General features: G+C 46.2%; 1 protein-coding gene across 2 annotated transcripts; it reads left to right on the top strand.

The window, feature by feature from the left end:
- The first annotated feature begins 11511 nt into the window (after nt 1-11511).
- LOC144669435 (uncharacterized) lies at nt 11512-20746 on the top strand. Of its 2 annotated transcripts, none has more exons than XM_078531863.1 (4): nt 11512-11660; nt 15161-15317; nt 19164-19327; nt 20383-20746. In XM_078531863.1, the coding sequence occupies exons 1-4, from the start codon at nt 11586-11588 to the stop codon at nt 20680-20682; spliced, it is 696 nt and encodes a 231-aa protein (XP_078387989.1). In that variant the 5' UTR covers nt 11512-11585; the 3' UTR covers nt 20683-20746. The 2 variants fall into 2 exon arrangements, with proteins under 2 accessions (XP_078387989.1, XP_078387988.1); XM_078531862.1 differs by having other exon boundaries at nt 19143-19327.
- Nucleotides 20747-21474: the final 728 nt, after the last annotated feature.

The raw sequence follows: 21474 nt of genomic DNA, 5'->3' as shown, positions 1-21474 counted from the left end.
TAAGGAGTGCCTACTCGTTGGACTAGAAACATACTGATGTAGAAGATTTTCCTGAACACACTTTAGGGACTCTTGCCCCTCTCTGTCCTTTAGACTGCCATTATCCCAGTCTATATTAGGTTCATTTAAGTCCTCCATTATAACTACCCTATAATTTTTGCACCTCTCTGTAATTTCCTTGCAAATTTGTTCCCCTCCATCCTTCCCCCTAGTTGGTGGCCTGGAGCCTACACAAGAAATGCAATTGAACCTCTTTTGTTCCTTAGCTTTAGCCAAATAGATTTTGTCCTTGACCCCCTCTGGGACATCCTCTTTCTCCAGAATTGCAATGCTCTCCTTAATCAACACTGCCATTCCTCCCCCTTTTCTTCCTTTCCTGTATTTTCTGAACACCTTGTACCCAGGAATATTTAACACCCAGTCCTGACCTTCTTTATAAAAACAAAATAATGCAGAAATAAAAACAGAAAATGCTGGAGAAACTCAGCAGGTCTGGCAGCATTTGTGGAGAAAGAAACAGAGTTAACATTTTGGATCCCTTCCTTGCCTTGCCCTTCTTTGAGCCAGGTCTCTGTTATCGTCACGACATTATATTTACACAGGGTAATCTGCACCTTTATCTCACCAATCTTATTTGCCACATTCCATGCATTCATGTACATGCACAGTAACCCTGATTTAGACTGTATTACTTTCTTCCTTACTCTGACCCTACCTATTAAGTTACTATTCCAGTGCTAGCTATTGCTCCCGGTATTCCGTGCAAGTATCTGACCGGTGAGTCTCTCGGCGAGATATCACTATCACACTGCTTGTGGAGGACCAGGACATCTGGGACTGCAGCTTCCTGATTTCCATGTTTAGCCACGCTAGGATTTGCCGTGCGATTTCCACACGAGTGATGGTGAGTGCGGTTAGCATCACTGCTATTTCAATAGCAAAATCCAACCACTGCGATGCTTGAAGAGTCACTCTGTCTTCCAGCTTTGCGGCTTTCCTCTCAGATCATGGCATTCAACCATGAGCTGGTTAATATGCCCTCTTTGTTTGGTGGATAAGGGTCACATCTGTGTTTTCCCTCCCTCTAGTCAAGTGCTAATGCTCCTTGCCATTGCTATAAAAGCATTCATACTCCACTAAGTACCTTCATCTCTGCAATTGTGTACACTGCCAGTCCTGCTGGAGCTCAGACCATACTAGGCTACGTTTGCAGGCAGGTAAAGTAAGATCTTCTTCTCTTGTGTGGCTCATGCTAATTCTATTTACTTTTTATTTATTGCTTTCAGCTCGAGTCCACTGGAGTCAGCACAGGGGGCATCTCAACTCATTTCACATGGGTCCACCCACGGTCAGAGTGGGGTAGACCTCCATCTCATAGATGTGGACTGAACTGGAATCCACGTCAACCTCAGCGATGTCTTACAATGCATAACTGCTCATTCTGCACCCACCCTCCCTCCCACCAATGGCCTACTCAGCCCCGACTCTCTGGGATGCAGTTGCCCCTTTGCAGAGATTGAGTAGAGTTGCTTATATTTCACCCCTCTCCTAATATTACTCAGTTCTGTTGAAGGGTCATGAGGACTCGAAACGTCAACTCTTTTCTTCTCCGCCGATGCTGCCAGACCTGCTGAGTTTTTCCAGGTATTTCTGTTTCTGTTTTGAGTAGAGTTTAACTTGCTTTGCTTGTCTAGCCTCCACCAGAAAGAGGTCATCCACCATCATTTTGGGTCGGATTCGACCCAACGTTCAGAGGTGAAAGAATAACCGTGTACCAATCAATGTTATTAAGATAAGTTAGTAAAACAGTATTAAAATTAGGTGCATTAACATTTTATGCTAAAGGTGTATCACTTCTTATGCAGTAGCTTAAATGCTAAGAATTAGTGCTCAACTGACAAAGAGTGTTATCGATTTCTTCTCCTGTTAGCTTCTCCTGGAAATGGCTTCCTCGGGAAAGTTTTGCCTATTCTGCTTCTGGCTGTATGGGTCCAGGCGATGGGGACCGAAAGGGACATCACATGGTGTCTGTGTGGAACTGATTTGTTAAGGACCCTACATTTTGTGTGCGGGGACAGGGGATTCTACTTCCAGCCAGGCAAAAGAGGGGAAAATCTCCACCAGGCCCTTCGTAAGTTTAATTTCATCCGTGTTACATTTAGGCTTGACTATTCCAGTTCACTCTTGGCCGGCCTCCTACCTTGCACCACCCCCCCCCCACCCCCCCTATATCTTGAACGCATCCAGTACGCAAGTCCTGCTCACCCATCTTTTCTGTTCTCACACTGGCTCCTGGTCTGGTAGCACTTCAGTTTTAAAATTTTTCATTCTTGTGTCCAAATCCCTCCATGCACCCCATCACACCCCCCATCTCTGTAACCTCCAACAGCCTCCATGACACTCAAGATCTCTGCACTCCTCCAATTCTGACCATTTGCGCCTCCCTGATTTTATTGCTCCACCATTGGCTTCCTGGGCCCTAAGCTCTAGAATATTCCGTCGCTACCTCGTCCTCTCTTTTGTCGTTCAGATCTGTCGCTTTGACCAAGTACCTGTCCCAATGTCTCCTGACCTGCCCCCAGTTATGCTTGACGACCCTGTTGTGATAACGCTACGTTAAAGGCGTTATAAGAATGCAACTTGTTGTTGTGAAAGATTAATGGCCCCACCCCAAATTCCAACGTGTCTCTCTCTGTTTTGCAGGTTTCTTCAGCAACGAGCCAGCCAAGTTCATAAGTGACTTCCAACCACATTCACCCAGATTGTGATGGAGATTAAATTTTAGAGAGGAATTGTTGACCAGTTGCTGTGACCGTGAATGCTCCCTCAGTTACCTGGAGCGTTACTACAACTGATACTTCAGTTTTCCTGCATAGACCCTGTATACCCAAGATGTACAACTCATCCTACGTAGCTGTGCCTGGGCTTTCAGTGTTTAATAACAAACTGACAGTTTCTGACTTGCATTTTGTTATTTAAATGCTCTGCCTCTTCACCCACAATAAATGCTTTAAATCTGTAGAATAATGTTTGTGTGTCAACCATGGCTTTTAATAGATAGCACTCTTGCCCCTGAGTCACATTGTCATGAAGTCCTGCCCCGTGGACTTAAACACAAAATTCAGGCTAACACTTTCAGTGCAGTACTGGAGGGAGTGCTACACTGTCAGAGGCGCAGTTTTCCAGATGAGACATTGAACCGATGCCCCTTCTGCCCTCTCAGGTAGATTTAAAAGATCTCATAGTGGCGCTACTTTGAAGAAGAGCAGGGCTATTCCGCCCACCCCCCACCATCCCCCCGGTGCCTTGTCAATATTTATCACTCAACCAACATCACTGAAAAACAGATTACCTGGTCATTATCACATTGCTGATTGTGCGCTAATTGGTTGCTGTGTTTCCAAAATTACAGCAGTGAGTACACTTCAGAAATACTTCATTGGCTGTGAAGCACTTTGGGATGTCCTGTGGTTGTTTTATAACTGTTTATATAACCTAACCCATTCCATAATATACGATACACGGTAATACCCTGTATTATGTACTTCAAGTTGTGATACTTTCTTTAACTCACCTTGTACTGTAAGAGACTCTATAATCCCCATCTGACAATGTGAAGTTCTTTTTGCATAATTTCTAGACACCGATTGGTTGGGATATTCTTGGGTGTAGTGAGTATAAGTAAAAACCTTTCAAACTGTTTTGGGGATCATGTGACTGTACAGACGAATCGGCCTTAAGCGCGGGGAATCTTAGGGGCAAAGATTTCTAGTCGTGGTCTTGGTCCAAGTATGTAGCTTCATCAGGAGCTCTGTGAATAAAGTTTACTGTTGCTAACAAGAAACCTGCCTGGCGCACCAAGTTTATTACAATTAACGATGAGGATAAATAGCTCCAACGCTGCACCTCGCCTCGTGAATGTGAGTATTTCGATTTTTAAGGGAAGGAAGAAAGGTATACTCACCAGTCATGCTGATCTTCAGTGCCACTCGCCCATGGAAGACTGTAGTCAGTACATCGAGCGAATCGGTTTCCACTTTGTGGCGAATGAAATAACAGTGGAGGAGAAACAGAAAGCAATTCTCCTAAGTGTCTGCGGGAGTAAGACATATAAACCTCATCCATAACTTGACAGCCCCAAACGCGTCAAATTCCAGATCTTTTAACGAGCTGGTAGACCTCGTGAAGGCACCTTTTCAGCCTAAGCCATCGGTGATCATGCAAAGATTCAAATTCAATTCTAGAGAGCCTTGGTGAGTCAATTGCAATGTATATCGTGAAGTTAAACAGTTAACTGAATACTGCGACTTCGGAGATGCTCTCAATGACATTGCGACATTGTTTGGCCTGCAGCACACACAATGCCTCCATTCAGCGCTGTTTACTTGCAGAAGTTGATATAGACCTGAAGCGCGCCATGGAGATAGCGCTAGCAATGGAGAGCGCTGAGAGGGGGGGTCGCAGGCTTTGCAGAGTGTGCAAACATGGCGCCGTTCTTCAGTTAGGGCGGGAACCTACCGCCCAGGGTGGCGCAAAAACCAGGAAGTTAACCGCGAAGCGGAACACGGTCCCTCCCGCTCGAAAAACAAAAAAGAAATACTGGAAGCATCTCACCAGTAACTCAGAAATTAAAGTGTTACTGATGTGGGGGTAATCATGTACTGGAAACCTGCAGATTTAAAGAGGCAGAATGCCACCACTGTCACAAAGAAAAGGACAGGTTATAAAGCAATGCAGGGTGAAATCAGGACAGCCAACCAGACAGCAGGCTGAGATGACTGAAGCTCGATATAAGTGAACCAGAAGCTGCTGAACCTAACACCTATTCCCTATACACTCTCAAGGCAGCGAAATCTGAACTGACCACTGTTACCCTTCAAGTAAATGGGAAGCATCTAGTCATGGAGTTTGACACAGGAACATCGACAACAGTGGTGGGAGAACACATCTTTCAATACCTTAGCGGAGGTACCCAGCCACTGAACCTGGAGCAAACCATGGCTCAGCTAAAGACGTGCACTGGAGAGGCAATACAGATGAAAGGTATCACCTCTGTACCTGTACAGGCAACTGACAGCACAACTGCCAGTAATTGTTGTAACAGGTGAAGGACCTAGTCTTCTGAGCCTGATTAGTTGAAAGACGTTAAGTTCAACTGGTCCGGAATTTTTCAAGTTACAACAGGAAGAGATCCTGAGTTGATAACGGAATACGATGGTGCCTTTTGGAATTAGATAAGAGAACCTTCGCAGGATGCAAGGATCCCTCAGGTCAGAGTCAGTTCCACGGAAAAATCAATGAAAGAAGCGAAACGAATGGAATGCCCCTCTGAACCAACTGAAGAAATGTCTGGAAGGAAAAAAACCAACAATGTTCAATGTTCCAAGAGGAAGCCAAAAGATACAAAAAAAAAGAGAAGGAAGAACTGAAGAATCAGTTGATTGAGACAAAAGAGGCGTTAGAGGGAAAAGTCATGGAACTTTCCAAGATGTGAATGGGTCACTGAGCCCCCGCAGTGAACCAAGTTAAGATTTCGCCAGAGAGAAATTTGGCCGACTGTGAAATTAAAATGAAGGACGAGACCAAACTCTGCGGAAAACACAAGAAGAAAAGACAGAAATCAAATCCGAAAGGCCAGTAAGATACGTGCCCAGAACCCTCTCTGCAGCCAGGAAAGGTTACTCACAACTTGAAAAAGAAGGCTTATCTGTAATATTTGGCGTAAAGAAATTCTATCAATATTTGCATGGTTGACATTTCACCATAACGTTAGATCACAAGCCACCGGTGGGTTTATTCAGTGAAGGTAAAGCAATTCTGCCGATAGCCTCTTCCAGAATTCAAAGATGGGGCTTTGATTTTGTCGGCGTGTGAGTGTACCTTTATGCACCGTCTGGCTGTGCATATAGCAAATGCAGACGCCCTCAGTCATCTTCCTTTGTCAGATAGCATTACACATGCTCCAGTGCCACAGGAGGTTGTACTTGTGTTGAATTTCACCAGTCTGTGTGAATTAGATGAAGAATTGGACAAACCGGGATCCAATTTTATCAAGAGTCCGAGAACAGGTAATTGCAAGGATGGCCGAATGCACAAGTTTCTGAAGAGTTAAAGTCATTCTATGCCTGTGAAACAAGTGAATTAATTTGTCAAGGAGGAATCTTGTTGTGGGGAGCTAGAGTCATCGTCCCTTCGCAAGGATGAGAACCCCTCTTGACAGAGCCTCACAGTGCGCACCCAGGCATTTCGAAATGAAGATGCTCGCACCCAAAGTTATATCTGGTGGTCAGGTATAGACAGTGATATAGAAACATGGTTAAACACTGTCTCCAGTATCAGCAACAGTAGAAGTTGTCCATTTCAGCCCCAATGCATCTGTGGAGTGTCCTGGGTCAACCCTGGGCTAGACTATGTGTAGACTATGTAGGTCCATTTTAGGTACCATGATCATCAATGCATTCTAAGTGGATGGATGTGATTGAAGTGAGATCACCAACATCGTGTGCAACTATTGAAAAACTGCACCAATGTTTTAGTGTACGTGGACTACCAGAAGTCATTGGGCGGAATCGTCACAGATTTGCACTAAGCCGCAATGGTGGCTTTTCATTCTGTATCGTCCCAAACCCGCCACATTAATTATGCATTCCCGGGGTACACGCCATTTCGATGGCGGGCGGGCTCCGATTCATGCGCCACATTGTCACCTCACCGTTTCATCGTGCCAGGTGCCACAAACCTTTAAAGTACAGCCGCGCTCAGTGCTTCCAGCCCAGGACTGCAACAAAGAAGTCATGGCCCCAAAAGGCAATAAGACTGCAGCCCTCGAGTGCCTTTTGGATGCTGTGGAGACCCAATGTGATGTCCTCTACCCCCGCTCTGGCCGCAGGAGGGGCAGCTACATTACCACTCCGGCTTGGTAAGCGACGGCAGTGGTGATCAGTGCCAATGCTGCACAGGAGAGGTTGGCCATCCAATGCAGATAGAGGATGAATGATCTCATCTGTGCAGCCAGGGTAAGGCAACACCTCATCACTCTAAACACACACACTCAAACCCATCACACACTCACTGGAATCTCACTCACTGCCAGCTCAAGAGACATCACCACTCACTCTCTCACACACACCCTCACATCTCCATCTGGCCTCATCTCCTCTGGAGACTGCCTCCTCAGCCCACACCATTTTGAGGCCACTTGCACAGATCAATATGTGCCCCCACATGCACCCTGGGTAACCCTCCTTCCCCAGTACAGCCCTCGCCCTGCAGCCTCTTCCCTTGCCTTGAGGCCACTTCTGCCCCTTCCCCAAGCAAACCCTAGCCCTGCAGCCATTGAAAAGCCATCCACATATGGTTGATCTGGTAGGTAGAGACCTGCCCTTGAGCCCCCATTAAAAGTGACATGGTGCTGTGTGTGAAGCCTGGCGCTGATGCCTGCGAGTGCTGACTGAAGCAGGTCGGCAAACACACCTTGATGTCCCAAGTGAAGTGCAGCCCGACAAGTGCACGCCTTATATCAAAAACAGAATTACCTGGAAAAACTCAGCAGGTCTGGCAGCATCGGCGGAGAAGAAAAGAGTTGACGTTTCGAGTCCTCATGACCCTTCAGCAGAACAGCACGCCTTATATCTGCTGTTGTGAAACACGTCAGCGTGTTTTCCCACTGACGTGGGATATAATGATATCATGATATGCAGATATATTACAATGAGGTTCCTGATGTCCAATGGCAAGAAACGCAGCCCACCATCTCCGGGCTGAGTGGATGATCGCAAACTGGCTTGACGATGTCGTGAAGCCGATTTTTGGCCTTCTCGCCATATTGTCCGCTCACGCCACCAATCACGGCCGACGCCAGCGGGCATGGAAAATCCCGGCCATGGTGTCAGATAACGGGTATTGCTTTCACTAGTACGGAATTCCAGAGATTCATAAACTTAAACGGGACTAAACATGTCAAAACAGCACAGTATCACCCCTCATCCAATGGGTTACCAGAGAGAGCAGTGCAAACCTTTAAAACAGGCGTGAAGAAACTGTCCGAAAGAGCGTTAGAAACACCAATTTCAAGATTTCTTCTCAACTATCGCACAACTCCTCATGCAACTACAGGTTCAACACCCTCTGAATTACTGATGAAATGGTGCCTTTGCACAAGGTTGAGCCCGGTATTCCCTACCTTGGAGGGGAAGGTGGAGAAGAAACAGAGTGATCAGAAAGTGAATCGTGATATTCATTGTAAAGATCGAAGATTTACAGTGGGAGAGACAGTTTTTGTGTGAAATTTTGGAACTGGACCGAGACGGGTTCCTGGTATAATTGTCTCTGCAACAGGGGGCCTTTGTCATGCCAAGGGGGAGTGGAAGGCCAAATTGTTAGGAAACACGTGGATCATCTAAGGAGTAGAGAGACCCTCCAACAACCAGTTACTCCACCTGAAATTGAAGTCGAACTTTTGACCCCTGAGGTGCCAGATTGGCATAGAATAGACATACCTGATGTCTCTGTTGAAGTAAATAATTCTGAACTGCAATTGTCTAAGGATGTCCCTGATGCCGCAGATCCTGATCATGTCGATCCAGTGGTAGAATCTCAAGTCGTAGAGCTACCCGAATCAGAAAACCACCTCAGAGACTTAATATATAATTGCATATATATTTGTACGTGTTATGGATTAAGATATTCTTGTAATTAAGGGATGGGATGTAAAACAAAATTAAAGAGGGAAGAATGGAGTGATTGTAACTAAAGCCTTTCATACTGTTTTGGGGATCATGTGATGGTACAGATGAATCAACCCTAAGTGCAGGTAATCTTAGGAGTGGTCTTGTCTTGGTTCAAGCATGTACCTTCATCAGGAGCTCTGTAAATAAAGTTTACTGTTCCTAATAAGAAACCTGTCTGGTACATCAAGTTTATTATCAAGAACAGCACCTCATCTTCCGACTAAGCACTTGACAGCCTTCCGGACTGAATATTGAGTTCAACGACTTTAGATCATGAACTCTCTCCTCCATCCCCATCCCCTTTCCGATTCCCCGTTTTCCAATAATTTATATATATTTTTCTTTTCCCACCTATTTCCATTATTTTTAAATGTATTTCCATCCTTTGTTTTATCTCTACCTTTTAGTCTATTTCGATCCCTTCCCCCCACCCCACCCCCACTAGGGCTATCTGTACCTTGCTCGTCCTGCTTTCTACCCTTAATGTCACCATTAGCACATTTCTTAGCTAATATCACCACCGTCAACACCTCTTTGCCCTTTTGTCTGTGACATCTTTTGGTTATCGCCACCTATCACTGGCCCTCTATCCAGCTCTACCTGCCCCACCCCCCTTAAACCAGCTTATATTTCACCTCTTTTCTATTTTTCCTTAGTTCTGTTGAAGAGTCATTCGGACTTGAAACGTTAACTGTGTTCCTCTCCGCAGATGCTGCCAGACCTGCTGAGTTTTTCCAGGTATTTTTGTTTTTGTTTCGAATTTCCAGCATCTGCAGTTTTTTGCTTTTATCAAGTTTATTACATTGGGATTAACAAATGAGCGTATTTTTTAAAGTGATCAAAATTGCTGAAGTTAAATGAATTGGAAAGTAAACTGTTAATTTGTGGAGCAAGGTCACTAAATAAAGTTTGTCACTGCAGATCAAATTTTTTTTTTCATTTATTCATTGATGCACCTGTCATTGGCTGGACCAGCATTTGTTGCCCATCCCTAATTGCCCTTGAACTGAGTGGTTTGCTGAGCCATTTCAGAGGGCAGTAAAGAATCAACCACATTGCTGTGGGTCTGGAGTCACATGTAGGCCAGACCAGGTAAGGACGGCAGATTTCCTTCCCTAAAGGACATTAGTGAACCAGATGGGTTTTTACAACAATAATTTCATGGTCATCATTACCGAGACTAGGGTCAGAATATTGTCGTCGGCATTTCGGGGGCGGGCCCAACTTGCCAACGTGCAAAATGATGCGCGATGATGTCGGGCGTGCGTCCCATACATCATCGTGCGTCATTTAGATATTGCGTTCGGCCGAACTGTCAACGGCCTGTTAAGGCCATTAAAAAAACAATTAAAGTTGTTTGCAATGCTGTCTGTCCAACCTTAAGGTTGGCGGGCAGGCGTAGAGCCCAAGCGGCTCGAGTGGGATGAGGTTTCCTAAAGCTTTTATTAATTAAATGAAAAGATTTTCCTAAATATAAAAACATATCCCAGCTCATGAGGGGACATATTTAAATAATTTTGTACTTTATTTGTAACAAAATTTTTTTATCAACTTAATCTCCCTGAGGCAGCTCCGTGCCTCGGGGAGATTGCTGCGCTCTTTCGCGCACAAGCTTGTGCGAAAGAGCGCAGGCCCCAACTCTCCCTCCTCCCCCCCCACCTCCCCCCCCCCCCCTCCCACCCCCCGCACAGGTAGCTGAGCGCCACCGGCCCGGCGCCACTCTGGGTAGGCCTTAATTGGCCCGCTCTCGTAAAATGGCGGCGCACAGCCAATCAGCTCAGTGCCTGCCCGACATAGGTAAGCTTCTGGCCTAGCTTTCAACTCTGGATCTATTAATTGAGTTAAAATTCCACCAGCTGCCATGGTGGGACTTGAACCCATGTACATACATATATATATTCATTTATATATACACACTCCGTCAAGACCTCCTAACTCCGCCTCCATAACTGAGCCCCTGCCTCACCCATCCACTGCTGAAATCTTCATCCATTGCCTTTGTTATCTCTAGGCTTGTCTAATCCAATGAGTTCCTGTGCAACCTCTCATCTTCCATAATCATTTCTGTCCTGTGAACTCTATATACTAATTTTCTGTTGGCAACTAGACTGAAGTCACCTCTGCTCTCACCCAGCCCCTCCCTCCCTCCCCACAACACACACACACACAGATGCACACGCACCCACACACAGACACATGCATATACATATACGCACACACACGCACGCGCGCGCACACACACACACACACATGCACACACACAAACACAGACACATGCACACACACACACAGACACGCACACACACACACACAGACATGCACACACACACACGCGCACACACACACGCGCACATGCACACACACACACAGATGCACACGCACACACACACAGACACACACACACACATACGCACACACACAGATGCACACGCACCCACACACAGACACACGCATACACATATACGCACACACACGCACGCGCACGCACGCGCACGCACGCGCGCACACACACACACACACATGCACACACACAAACACAGACACACGCACACACGCACACAGACACGCACACACACAGACATGCACACACACACACACGCACACACACACGCACATGCACACACACACAGATGCACACGCACACACACATACGCACACACACATATGCACATGCACACAGGCACACACACACACACACACACAAACTCACAGCTGCCAAGCAACCTCAACAGAGCAAAGTCCTTGTGACTGAGCTTGATAACACTAGCTGCAGCGAATAGCTCCCTGTCACTTTGGGACTCGATTCCACGGTGAGGTTTTCCTTGGTTAGTGCCTGGTAATGCAAGCTGCTCAGTAATGGGAAGGTATCATGCCCTCAACTTCACTGGAATCCGTCAGGTCCCCGCTTTCATGGGGACTCACTCCTTTAAGGTAACTTAGAAATTCTCGAGAGTTTTGGCAATTTCTTCCAGAATTTCATTGCAGAGATTTTTCCTTCAATTCCTTTGGGAGAAAAGGCTTTCATTTCTATGCTGCATTTCACAGTGTTTTGTATGAAGTAAATTCCTGGAAATCACACATCACAGAAGAAGGCCGTTCAGCCCATCGAACCTGTGCTGGCTTTTTGAAGAAGCTACCCAATTAATTCCACTCCCCGGGTCATTCTCCATAGCGCTGGAAATTCTCTCTTTTCCCAAGTATAGAATCACTTTTGACAGTCCCGATTGAATCTGCATCCGCCGCCCTTTCAGGCAGAGCATTCTAGAACAACTGTTAAAAAATTCTCCACCCCCCCCCCACCCCCTCTCTTCTCTCTATTTCTTTTGTCAAAATGGCAAATGCAGCAGCATCTTGTGCACAGCAAGATCCCACAAGCAGTAATGAAATGGAGCAACCAGTTAATTTGCTTTTGGTGGCGTTTATTGATGGAGGCACATTGAACAGGACACGGGAGAATTCCTCCTCTCCTGTCAATAGAGCCACTTACTTTTTCTATGCCTACCTGTTTTAAATTCATTTATGGGACGTGGACTGCATTGACTGCCCATCCCTTGCCCTTGGGAAGGAGGTGGTGAGGCACCATCTTGGGCCACTGCAGTCCATGTGGTAAAGGTGCTACTAAGGAGAGAGTTCCAGGATTTTGACCCAGCCATGATGAAGGAACGGCGATATATTTCCAAGTCAGGATTGTGTGCCTTGGAGGGGAACTTGCATGTGCTTCAATGCATCTGTTATCCTTGTCCTGCTGGGTGGTAGCGGTCGCATATTTAGAAGGTGTGTTCCAAGGAGGATTGATAAAGTGCTGCAGTCCATCTTGTCATTGGTACACACAGCAGCCAGTGCTAAAGGGAGTGAATGTTGAAGGTGGTGGATGGGGTGCCAATCTAGCGGGCTGCTTTGCCCTGGTTGGTATTGAGCTTCTTGAGTGTTGGAGCTGCCCTCATCCAGGCAAGTGGAGAGTATTCCATCACAGCTCTGACTTGTGCCTTGTGGATGGTGGGCAGGCTTTGGGGAGTCAGGAGGTGAGTCGCTCACTACAGAATTCCTAACTTCTGATCTGCTCATGTGGCCACAGTATTTCTGTGGCTGACCCAGTTATGTTTCTGGTCAATGGTGACCCCAGGATGTTAATGTTGGTGTATTCAGTTATGTTAATGCCATTGAAAGTCAAGTGAAGATGAGATTTTAGGGTTGAGATATTTTGAGGTCAGGGTGTTTTGGGGTTGGGGCGTTTTGAGGTATTTGTCAATGTAGAGAAGCCCTTTCAATCACTCTAGAGCACAAATCAGCTATCAAACAAGGATAAAAGTCAAGTTAATAAGCACAGAGAGCACCTTGGGTCAAAAAATCTGCTTACTTTTTATTTGCTTTGTCACTTTAACCCTTTGGAAGCTGTATTTTCCACATTTCCAGCACACAACATCTTAATAAGATTAGTTTAGGATCCAGTCTGTGTCAGATAGACTAAAACAAGTGCAAATGTTGGAAATTGGAACAAAAAATAGAAAATAGAAAGAAAATAAGCAACTCCCAACTCTACAGCATCTTTCACATCCCCAGGATGCCCCAAAGCATTTCAGAGACTATGAATTAATTTGAAGTGTAGTCATCATTGTTATGTAGGGATCCACTTCACTATCTCACTGATAAACGCTCTCCTCACCCTTTTCCTGTCAACGTTCTCGTTATCCACTTGATATCTCCTCTTTATGACCATTCTAAAACTATCCTTAAGATCTATATGGCCAGGAACAACTGGTGTCCATGGAAGCCCTACCCGAGCAAGGGCCAGTGCTGTCAGAAAAAATTGGAAGAGACATAGGGTGGGGCTGAGATTTCCAAAAGGGGTTATTGAATGTTCATGGAAGTTCCTGAATGCTCATGATTTGTGTCAAAAATCCTTAAGGCACCTATCAAATTTACTGACCAATTATTTCTTCCATTGTTTGGTTCCCTCTAAGGACACACAGTGCTCAGTGGGTTAATTGTACAGCCTTGCGTTGTTGGTGCAGATTGCGTATGAGTGCGATCCATGGTCACGCTGTGGAAGGGCAGGTTAGGCTTTAAAAGCTACCAGGTCCTTCCAAGTTGTTGTTGCATAGGAACTGAGCACCCATGCTATTGCAAAGTACCCTTACTATTCCCTTAATACTGGAGTGTATGCTGACTACATTGAAGTGCATAGGATTCACAGCACAGAAACAAGCCATTTGGTCCATCTAGCCCATGCCGGTGTTTAAGCTCCACATAAGACTGCCCCCACCTGCACCTCATCCCTATCACCATATCCTTTTATTCCGTTCTCCCTCATGTATTTATTCAGCTTCCCCTTAAATGCATCTATTCTATTTTGTCATAGAGTCATTTTTGGCACAGAAGGAGGCTATTTGGCCCATCCAGTCCATGCTATTTGCTTCAACTACTCTGTGGGGTAGTGAGTTCCATATTCTCAGCTCTCTCTAGGTAAAGACATAATAAATAATAATAAATAAAAAAATGTATTAATTGTTAAATATTTATTCATGAAAATAAGAAACATTGATTATGAGAACTCTTTGAAGCAGACTTATCAATGAATGAATGTCTCTTGGGTTAATATTTATCCCTCGATCAACTCACAAAAAGAACTGATTATCTGGCTATTATCACGTTGCCGTTTGTGGGATCTTGCTGTGCGCAGTTTGGCTGCCATGTTTCCTATACTACAACAGCGACTGCACTTCAGAAAGTACGTCATCAGCTGGAAAGTGCTTTGGGATGTTCCCCCGAGGCGCCATAGAAATGCAAGTCTTTCTTTTTCTCCCCTTTATTAATTAGTGACTATCTTGTATGTATGACCCCCAATTTTGGATTGTAGTGAGCTCGCTCATTTTGGCTGTGAGAGATTGTGTGAGGGTGGGGACGGATGCTACTTTTGGCGCACCCTCTGAGAATTTAGCACGGATGAAGAGGTTGGGTTGCCAACTCCGGTTGGGTGTATTCCTGAAGATCCCACCCGAATGGCTTCCTGACCCCCAACAACCTTGCATGAGTCAAACAATCATGTCTTCACCATTTCCTACATTTCTGTAAATCAATAAACAATAGAATTCAAAGAAAATGGAAAAGATAATGATATTTTTTAACACCGCGATGATTTTTCCCTTGGATTCTCTCCCAGCAGTGTAACCTTCAGACTCCAGGGTAATCCTGGAGGGTTGGTAACCCTGAAAAGGGGTAAGGCGTTTGCCGCAGGTTTAAGGTTGGAAAGACTTGGAGATAAGGTACAATAAAGTCAAGTGGCTGGGTAGAGCCAAAACTGGGTTTTAAAAGCCTGTGGACTAGGACTGTCATAGGAAGAGAAGATGGGGTGGGGGAGTGGAGCTGAGTGATCCTGAGATTATCCCGGGATATCAGAAGTAAATTGAGACGAGTCTCTTTTTCTTTCCTAGGTAATTGGTACCGGGAGTCCTGTGCAGCCCCTGTGCATCTTGCTGGCTCTCACTGTTTGCGTAGGGGCATCTGAGGCGCGGATAGAGGAGACGTTATGTGGAGCAGAGCTTGTGGATGCATTGCAGTTCATCTGTGCAGAGAGGGGGTTTTATTTTGGTGAGAACATCCTTCCTTTTATCTTTAAGCACCACAGAATGTGGAACGCAGCACAAATAATGGTCTAAAACCCTACCCTGAGCGCCAGTTCAACTCAGGGCAAGTAGAATGTCCTTCAGCTACGTTTCCTATACATGATTCTCTTTAACCGTGGGGTCCATTCAGGTCATTCAATCCACATCCCAGTCTTGGGACCATATCAATGTTCGTTGAATCTCGTCCGCCACAAGTTGCTAGGAACCCGCGAAAGCTTGACCTTTCCTGTTATGTTCCCACCCCCCTCCCATTTCCCCACGTTTGCTGGGAGGTGCTCCAGCCATTCTCTGGGTGCCCCCTGTTTAATGGGGTTCACCTCTGGAAGCAGTTGATTGAGATTTGATACCACATCTGCCCCCTTACCCCATCCTGAATTATGGTATTCCGACGGATAGGGAGAGAATGTTCCCTCTTGTGGGGTAGAGCAGAACTAGACTATCAACATAAGATAGTCAGCAAGAAATCCAATCGGGGGCTCAGAAGAAACTTCTTTACCCAGAGAGTGGTGAAAACGTGGAACTTGCTACCACAGCAGCCGGTTGAAGAAAAAACTTTAGGTGCATTTAAGGGGAAGCTAGACAAGCACATGAGGGAGACAGGAATGAAGGGTTTTGGTGATGGATTGAGATGAGGAAAGATGGGAGGGAGCTCGAGTGGAGCATAAACACCATCCTGGACTAGTTGGGCTGAATGGCCTGTTTCTGTGCCGTATATCCCCTATAATGCCCGATACCGTTGCAATCCCCATTTTCAGAAAAAAACATCGATTATGTGAATTCGATGCAGAGGATTTTCAACTTGCTGCCCAATGATAGAGCCAGCACTGTGATTGGCTGCCTGTGAGGAGAGCCACCAGCCTTTCACTGCAGTTGAATGGAGGTTTCTATCTATCCATTAGTTGCCATTGATTGGATAGATTCTCATCATTCCTTGGCATTGATTGGATGGCTTCTTATCATTCCTTGCTATTGATTGAATGGCTCCAACCCATTCCTTGCCATTGATTGGATGGCTTCTATCAATTAGCTTCCATTGACTGGGCGAGTCTCTGTCTCTTGAACCTGCAACATGTCTATCTTAGGTTGAATTACCTTCATTTTTTCACTATTTCTTCTTTCCGCACTATTGCAGACCATGTTGGCTCCATCACTTGGGTACAGCCCCACTGGTGCTACCCATTCTCCAGTACTCCTCCCAAGTGACCACTGCCCCTGGACAATGAAAGAGGTTGCATTTCTGTAGCACCTTATCACATCCTTGAGATGCCCCAGGACATTTTGCAGCCAACAAACTGCAGTCCCTGTTGTTACAAAGCAGGATTGCACAAGGAGCAATGTGTTAATGGCCAGACCATCTGTTCCATTGATGCCGTTTGAGGGATAAATATTGGCCAAGGCACTGCTGGGAACTCCCATTAAGTTTTGCTGAGAAAAGATATTTTGTCAAAACTTTTCATCGTGCACTCATCAGGACAATCACAAGAATATAACATTACAGGGGGAATGCATTAGTATTCTTGCGATTGGCCTGATGAGTACAAGACAAAAAGCTTTGATAAAATGTCTTTGTTCAGCAACACTCAAGTCCTGTGCTACCAAACATCTATTCCCATCAAGTTGTTATATTTACACGTACATTGTTATATTTACACTTGAGTTCAGTTATATTTACAGTCCATGACATGTATCTCGAGTGGGATTAGAAGTGCTGACTGGGTGTATTTAGCCTGCTATGAGTTCAATGGGGCATGTTTACATGCCTTCGTTGATAGTTCTTTGGATCACTGAATTTCATGGAAAGCTAGCTGGGAGATTAATCAAAGCAACATCAATGGGTCAGGCCACACTCTACATAGTATCTCGCTTACACTCCTCCAATCTTTGCTCTTACCTCTATCAGAAAATGGAGAATCTTCCAGGAACAGAAAAAAGCTTCAATAGCCCTTTCCCTGTTCAGAGATTAATGTCACCAATCCACCTTCTCACCCTCTGACTCAGTCTCTTCTGTTCGACACATTTATATACCGTCTGCTTCAGATCCTGCCACAGCAGCTGGTAGAGTTTTAAGTTCAATTAATAAATCTGGAATATGAAGCTAGCCTCTAGGCTAGCTTCACTGGTGCCCTTTAGGGGAGGAAATCTGCCGTCCTTACCTGGTCTGGCCTACGTGTGACTCCAGACCCACAGCAATGTGGTTGATTCTCAGATGCCCTCTGAAATGGCCAAGCAAAGCACTCAGTTCAAGGGCAATTAGGGGTGGGCAACAAATGCTGGCCTTGCCAGCGATAACCCCCAGACTAAGAAAGAATAAAGAAAAAAATGTATTTCTGTGACAGCCTGTGGGATAGCTGTCTTTATATCTCAGCCCTAATCAGTAGCTTGAATTCCCAAAGGACTGAGTTCCTCACTATAACAGTTCTATATAGGAAGACAAGATCCCAGTTAATTCCAGGGAAATTATAAGCAGGCTTTTTAAATGGAGGCATCGGCTACAAAGACGAAGACATTTTACTGAGCCTTTTATAAAACAGTGGTTAGGCCCAGCTGAAATTTTGGGGGCCAGCTCTGGGAACCACATTTTAGGAAGGGTCTCAAGGCCTCGCAGAGGGTGTAGAAGAGATTCACTCGAATAGTACCAGGGATGAGAGGCTTCAGTCGTGTGGAGCGACTCGAGTAATTGAGATTGTTCTCCTCGGAGCGGAGGAGGTTAAGCGGAGGTTTGGTAGAGGTGCTCAAAACTGCGAGGCACTTGGATAGGGTAAACAAGGCGAAACTGTTTCCTGTGTCGGACCTCAGGATACAGATTGGAGAAAATTGGCAACAGAATCAGAGGTGACTTAAGGACAATTACAAAGTGAATTTTTACCATCTAGAGTGCATTGGCTGAAAGGGTGCTGGAAGCAGATTCAAAAGTGCCTTTCAAGAATGAATTGGATAAATATTTGAATGGAAAAATTGGCTACAGGAAAAGGTTACAGGAGCGGGACTAATTAGACAACTACTTCAACTGCTAGCATAGGCCCAATGGGCTGAATGGCTGCACTAAATTGTTCTATAATTCTAAATATAAAATTTATTGTAACTTAGTCTATCCCATTCGTATTATTTGTATAAAATTCAATGCACTTTCTGGGAGTGTTTGATAGGGACAGTGTAGAGGGAGCTTTACTCTATATCTAACCCCGTGCTGTACCTGCCCTGGGAGTGTTTGATGGGGACAGTGTAGAGGGAGCTTTACTCTGTATCTAACCCCGTGCTGTACCTGTCCTGGGAGTGTTTGATGGGGACAGTGTAGAGGGAGCTTTACTCTGTATCTAACCCCGTGCTGTACCTGTCCTGGGAGTGTTTGATGGGGACAGTGTAGAGGGAGCTTTACTCTGTATCTAACCCTGTGCTGTACCTGTCCTGGGAGTGTTTGATGGGGACAGTGTAGAGGGAGCTTTACTCTGTATCTAACCCCGTGCTGTACCTGCCCTGGGAGTGTTTGATGGGGACAGTGTAGAGGGAGCTTTACTCTGTATCTAACCCCGTGCTGTACCTGTCCTGGGAGTGTTTGATGGGGACAGTGTAGAGGGAGCTTTACTCTGTATCTAACCCCATGCTGTACCTGTCCTGGGAGTGTTTGGTGGGAACTCAGACCCCCCCCCAACGTGTAGAACATTTTTCTTTCTACCAGTAATGAAAGTTACTGGAAGAAGATAAAGCAAAACCTTTGAGCCAAATGCGAGGAAAGCAAATGGAAGGCGAGCAGTTTGAGCGATTGGCTGTTTGATTCCCGTACGTTTAATAGCTCCACTTTCCTGGTTCCCAGTCAGCAAGGTGGTGGGTCGCCGGAGCATGCAGAACCGAGGCATCGTGGAGCAGTGCTGTTTTCGGAGCTGTGACCTTCTGATACTGGAGACATACTGCGCCATCCCACCAGAGGGAGCCAGATCTACACCTTCCACAGCACCACAGAGGGCATCGCTGCACAGGGTAAGACTCAACGGGAGACCCAGCAACGATACTCCTTCCATCCAGTTCGATGTTCTTCCTCCCCTCCCCCTGAAAGAAAAAAAATCTTACCTTTCCGTAATGCCTTTCGCAACCTCGGGACATCCCAATGTCCTTTGCAGTGCATTTTGACGTGTCATCACTGGTTTCTTTTTGAATTCTTTCATAAGATTTGAACATCACGGGCTGGGCCAGCATTTTGTTTCCCCATCCCTCACTGTCCTGGAGGAGGCGATAGTGAGCCCCCTTCTTGAATCGCTGCGCCCACAGCGCTGTTGCAAAGGGGATGCCAGGTTTTTTTGACCCAGCGACAGTGAAGGAACAGCGATGTATTTCCAAGTCAGGATGGTGCCTGTCTTGATGGGGAACTTGTAGGTGGTGGTGTTCCCATGCGTCTGCTGCCCTTGTCCTTCTAGGTGGCAGAGGCTGCAGGTTTGGAAGGTGCTGTCGGAGGAGCCTTGGTGAGTCACTGCAGGGAATCTTGTCAATGGGAAACACCACTGCTGCTGTGCAAGTGGTGGAGGGAATGAATATTGAAGGAGATGATGGGGTCTATCAAGCGAGGCTGCTTTGTCCTGGATGGTGTCGAGCTTCTTGGGTGTTGTTGGGCTGCACTCATCCAGGCAGGTGGGGAGTATTCCATCACACTCCTGACTTGTCCCTTGTCGGTGGCGTTGTAATGTAGGAAATGCAGCAGCCAATTTTCACACAGCAAGCTCCCACAAAAAGCAATGAGGTAAATGAACAGCTGAAGTTTTGGGTGTTAGTTGAGGGTTACATGTTGGCGGGACACTGTGGAGAACTCCCTTCACTCTTCATCGATTAGAGCTTGGATCCGGGCTAATTTATTTCTACTTCCTGCCTCACCCCGGGCAAACTGTGGCCCCGAGCTGGTGGAGGTCAGAGGTCAGCATAGATCGTGGCTGGGACCTGGGGTGACCTGAACTGGAATGGCTCCGCGCCGCGCACTGCACTCTCAACTCCAAAATAAGAGTTAAAAACGCTTAGGGCCTTCTCGTTCTGCTTTGTCCAAACAGGTCGTGGGGAAGCGGTCGCTTGGAAGTGATCAGGACAACCTCACCTGGCCTGGAGGACACCTGGAGAAGCTCTTGAGCCACGAACGCCCTGCTCCCCCGCCCAAAACCAAGATCCCCAACTGGCTGGGACGGGATGGAGCCTCGCCAGGCGTCGATGGCATCACATGGCGCACGCGGCACCTGCCCCACCACCGGGCATGGCTGGGTACAGTGCTACCCTCTCCCCAGCCCGGCCTGCTCTCTCCCTCGGCATTCCAAACCATCCTGAATGTGCGAAGGGGCTCTAACTCTTTAAGTTGACTTTTGACCTCTGAGGACAACGCGGCCAAGCGACTAGCCGATTTTATACAAAGCAACGGGTGGACACTATGAGAGGACAGGTGTGGAATTAGGGAACGAGTAATGCTCAGGGACTTCCACTGCTGCGAGATCCTAGGAAACTTCTCCCTTGCTTCAACAAAGAGCTCCCAGGATTCAAGGAAGTTTTAGCTCAAGTAGAAAGGACTTGGCGGAGACTGGGGCCCAACCTCTCCCCACCACCCCCCTCCCTCCCCTCTCCCTCTTGCCCACGGTAATGCCATTTTTCAGACAACTGCTATCTCGTTGCCCTATTAATAAGGCAGGATGCTGACCGGCACAGTAGAGGTGAAGAGTTATGGAAGTGGGGAATGGGAAATGGAGCCAACATCTGGCCCAATTTGTAGTAACGCAAGGCTCAAAACAGACCCAAAGACACTGCAGAACCAAACCTCTGCCTGTAGACGTCAGCCGTCCAATGTGTCAACAGTGCCACCTAGTAGCTATAACACAATTCCAGTTATTGCCCTTCAACCTTTAACACCTCCTTCCATCGAAACAATAACAAAACAGTCACTTTGAGGTTCAGGTGAACAGAACCATATAATGGTAGCAGCACGGAAGGCCATTCAGCCCATTTTGTCTGTGTTGCAGTAGAATGTTGGACAGTTGGTCTAGTAACTGATACTTTTCCAGGTTCCTCTCGGTTCACAGGGAAGCTGATCTAACCTAAAGTTTTGTTTTGGCCTTAAAACCCTTTTCTCATCTCTACATTGGGTATATGTCCATGGGGAT

Source organism: Cetorhinus maximus, chromosome 29 (assembly GCF_964194155.1).
Source record: "Cetorhinus maximus chromosome 29, sCetMax3.hap1.1, whole genome shotgun sequence".
NCBI classification, from domain to species: domain Eukaryota; kingdom Metazoa; phylum Chordata; class Chondrichthyes; order Lamniformes; family Cetorhinidae; genus Cetorhinus; species Cetorhinus maximus.
Note: the sequence above shows the minus strand (reverse complement) of the source record. Positions and strands in the feature narration are given on the sequence as shown.

Excerpts from the sequence above, each read along its gene's own strand:
- LOC144669435 (XM_078531862.1), top strand. The coding sequence starts at position 11,586 with ATGGGAAGGTATCATGCCCTCAACTTCACTGGAATCCGTCAGGTCCCC. Across the intron at positions 15,318-19,142 it reads AGAGAGGGGGTTTTATTTTG|CTCCACTTTCCTGGTTCCCA; the intron begins GTGAGAACATCC and ends TACGTTTAATAG. Across the intron at positions 19,328-20,382 it reads AGAGGGCATCGCTGCACAGG|GTCGTGGGGAAGCGGTCGCT; the intron begins GTAAGACTCAAC and ends TTGTCCAAACAG.